Source organism: Diadema antillarum, unplaced genomic scaffold, assembly GCF_040938485.1.
Source record: "Diadema antillarum isolate AM-2024a unplaced genomic scaffold, OU_Dant_1.0 scf00000015, whole genome shotgun sequence".
Taxonomy (NCBI): domain Eukaryota; kingdom Metazoa; phylum Echinodermata; class Echinoidea; order Diadematoida; family Diadematidae; genus Diadema; species Diadema antillarum.
Genome location: NW_027270904.1, coordinates 1564168 through 1567775, shown reverse-complemented (window position 1 = coordinate 1567775; position 3608 = coordinate 1564168). Strand labels below are relative to the sequence as shown.

At 37.8% G+C, this 3608-nt stretch overlaps 1 protein-coding gene across 1 annotated transcript; it reads left to right on the top strand.

Annotated features, from left to right (window-relative positions):
- Positions 1 to 525: 525 nt before the first annotated feature.
- Positions 526 to 3397, top strand: LOC139723698 (uncharacterized). The gene is made up of 2 exons (XM_071634924.1): positions 526 to 581; positions 1279 to 3397. The coding sequence occupies exon 2, from the start codon at positions 1316 to 1318 to the stop codon at positions 2114 to 2116; it is 801 nt and encodes a 266-aa protein (XP_071491025.1). The 5' UTR covers positions 526 to 581; positions 1279 to 1315; the 3' UTR covers positions 2117 to 3397.
- Positions 3398 to 3608: the final 211 nt, after the last annotated feature.

Genomic DNA, 3608 nt, shown 5'->3' with positions numbered 1-3608 from the left:
AATGGATTTATCAGAGTGAAATGGTTTTAGCGCAGTGAAATGGTTTCGTCTGAGTGATATGGTACGCCAAAGTGAAATGTATTTTTGTGAAGAGTGAAATGAATTTGTATTTAAAAGTGAAATGTATTTTTGTGAAAAGTGAAATGAATCTTTATGTAAAAGTGAAATGTATTTTTGTGAAAAGTGAAATGAATCTTTATGTAAAAGTGAAATGTATTATTGTGAAAAGTGAAATGAATTTTAATTCAAAAGTGAAATGTATTTTTGTGAAAAGTGAGATGAAGTTTAATTTAAAAGTGAAATGTATTATTGTGAAAAGTGAAATGTATTTTTATAAAAAGTAAAATCAATGTTTGTGAGTGAAATGTATTTGTTAAAAGTGAAATGAATATTGGCTGGAGTGAAATGAATTTTGTATTGTTTCCTTAATGGCGTTCCATAGGGCGCAATACCTTTGATGACGGTGGAGCAGGGAGCGGAGCTTTTCTTGAGTACTACTACTGTAGGCCTACTGACTGTCGTAGGTAGTGGCCCACCACACCAGTCCTGGCGGATACTACTAGTACTACAAGTATATAGCAGTAAGTGAAATACTAGTTATAGTTCGTGTAATGTAGCCAAGATTGCCGTAATAGTATCGTCTGGTTCCTCTCTATTCAAACTTGTGAAAATAAAGTCGAGCATTTAACCGAGATGCGTGTGCGTGGTCCCACCTGTAGCTTTATGTGTTGGACGTTACGGTTGCTCCGGTACTATATTCCATGCATTCAGTAATTTAATAGTTAATAGACCTCTACTATTCAGAAATGCAAGAATGCAGCTGTAGCGTAGAAAGCGCATAATCATTTAGATCATGCAAGTATGGTCGACGGTGAAGCTGGCCTTTATATAGGTTTACTTTTATATTCTCATAAGTGAATTATTATATAAAGTCATATTAATGGTCAAGCTAGCATGGGTATACATACTAGTTAATACGGTATTCTAATAACTATAGTAGCTAGCCTTTATAAAGGTTTAACACTTTCATGTTCTCATTTGATAAAAAGATTAAAGTAATGAAATCATGAAATGAATAGACTGCAGAGTTGACTCTCTGAAGGCACCTGACTGTCCTGACATTACAATTTAATATAATTTCAGACTTAGAAATAAGTTTTATAATGATATTCAATGGATGTTGTATACCGGTACATTTCTACCATTACAGGTACCGTCCTGTTACAAAGTATGGTATCTCAATGCATTCAAGTTATTTGTATCCCTTTTCTTGCTCAGGTGGAGAAAAAACACTGCTGTACTACAGATATGACCAATGATGTTTGGCATTATTGGGAAAGCTCCTTCAGCATTTGGACCGATTAAAAATGGGCATTGGAATTACAGTGAGCTCCATTCAGCATTCCGTTGCCTTCACTCAGTCAGTGCCAAACAAACTCTGATCAGGAAGCCGCCTTACCTTAGTGAGCCTCAAGAGAAGAAACTTCTGACTTGGTGTCAGCACCAGGTGCGTGACATGATGAGTGAATCCAGTGGGCCATCTTCATCGTTGTCTCCATGGCAACAAGGATTTTACCGATACTTTCTCCCAATGCAGACCCGTGTTGTGGACACTGACTGGTTTGGTCACATCAACAATGCTGTGTATTACTCTTATTTTGACACCATCATCAACCATTACATCTTCAGGCGATGCAAACTTGGCGCTCCCAATCAAGAAAGTCAGTCTCCCAACATCCTTGGGTTTATGGTCAGTACAAAGTGTACCTACAAACAACCTCTAAACTATCCAGAGGCTATTCTAGCAGGCTTGGCAGTCACCAAGATGGGTAACTCCAGTGTGACGTACACGGTAGGTGTGTTCGCTGAGAATACGGGGCAGGGAGAGATGACTGCTGAACCTGACAAGGAGCCATCAATACGTGGTAATATAATGGAATCCAGTGAGGTGGCTCACTTTGGAAGCCACCAAGACATAGCGAGTGCTGTCGGTCAGTGCGTCCATGTCTTCGTTGACCTCAAGGGAGACCAGCGTCCAGTAAGCATCCCACATGCAGCAAGACACCACTTTCAGAAGATACTAGTTCCTTTTGATTCAGATATAAGTAAATTGTAACATACTCTGTTGCTGGGCAACAGTAAAGTAGAGAAGAGATGTATCCTTTTTCATTGTAATTCCATGCTGCATTCATACAAGACTAATTGCTATGAATTAAGACTACTTACATGTAGTTGTTTTCAGTTTGCATGCTGCCACTCAGAAAATGCTATCTTATACAGTGGAATTATAATAAAAATTTAATTCCTTTCCAGCCAAATAACATTTTCTTGAACATTGTTAGTAGATATCAGCAACCATTTCCTCTTTTTCCAAGTTTTATCTTTAATACAATAGTGCATTTACCAGACTGCAAATTGCTCAAAGATAGACGGCATGGAGAAGGTAGTAAGTGAAGAAGTGTGAGAATAATTGATCAATTAGAAAGTAACAGTAATGCAGTAACTGACAGAAACTGAATTACACTGTAGAGTTTATTAAAAAAAAGTCAGGAGAAAATAAAAGCTTTATACATGACAATTTCCTTTAATAAACTACACAGTGTATTGATAGAAGTGAGATCAATAAACAGTAGGCTAAGACTGGATAGAGAAAATGTTCCATAAGGAGATGAAAAAAAAAAAGAGCAATAATGTGTCCAATAACAGTGATGCAGCAGAGGGGAGAACAACGTCATATCATGAGTCCGGCCTGCTTTTCACTGGAGTGTAATCACTTCGTTTCTGTATCTCATTGAAAATCAGCTTACTAAAATCTGTCATTTAGCATTATCTTTCTATGTTACTTAGTGGTGTTGTTTTTGCCTTGCTCCTGATGGCTGTCGCAGGCATTATGTTTCTTTTTTGGCTGTCTGCTGGTCCATCCCACACAGATGTTCAGTAGAGTGATTTGATAAGAACCGTCTGGTTAACTTCCTTTGTACTTGGCTTAAGTATCTTTATCTATTATTGCTATTTTTTGTTGTTGATAAGGTGAAGATGCACTGGTTAGATGTTGGGCAAAATCTTTCAAGGATAAAGGTAAGAAGTCACTCAACTCGGGCTAAAAATTGTTTTTTCAGCTGCTCCTTTAATGACAAATCCACTGCTTAGTTTGATATTAAGGAGGGTAGAAATTATAGTCGACAATTATTTACATTATGACAGCTTTGAAAGGTTATAAGGTCGAGGTCAAATGTTGCTCCACTTATGCCTAACAACATAACCTCTAGCCATTTCCTCAACAGGAAATATCCAGTGGTACACATAGTATGATTTGGCATGAGTTATTACATTTTAACCCTAACTAGGCCGGGCTATTTAGGTAGATCATAGAGCCGGGGGGGCCTCCCAGGCCCCCCCCCCCCCCCCTCCAGATCTCGGCCGTCGACCGCGCGATCACGACAAAAATTTGCACACACATTGCCTATGACGTAATCTAAAGTACCACGAAGTTAAATCTAAAAAAAATTATCATTTTTGCTTAATTATGCTAATTTATGCATAATGATGCATGAAATCAGACAAATTGGTATAAATCACTAAATAAAGCTCGAAATGGGCACATTTTT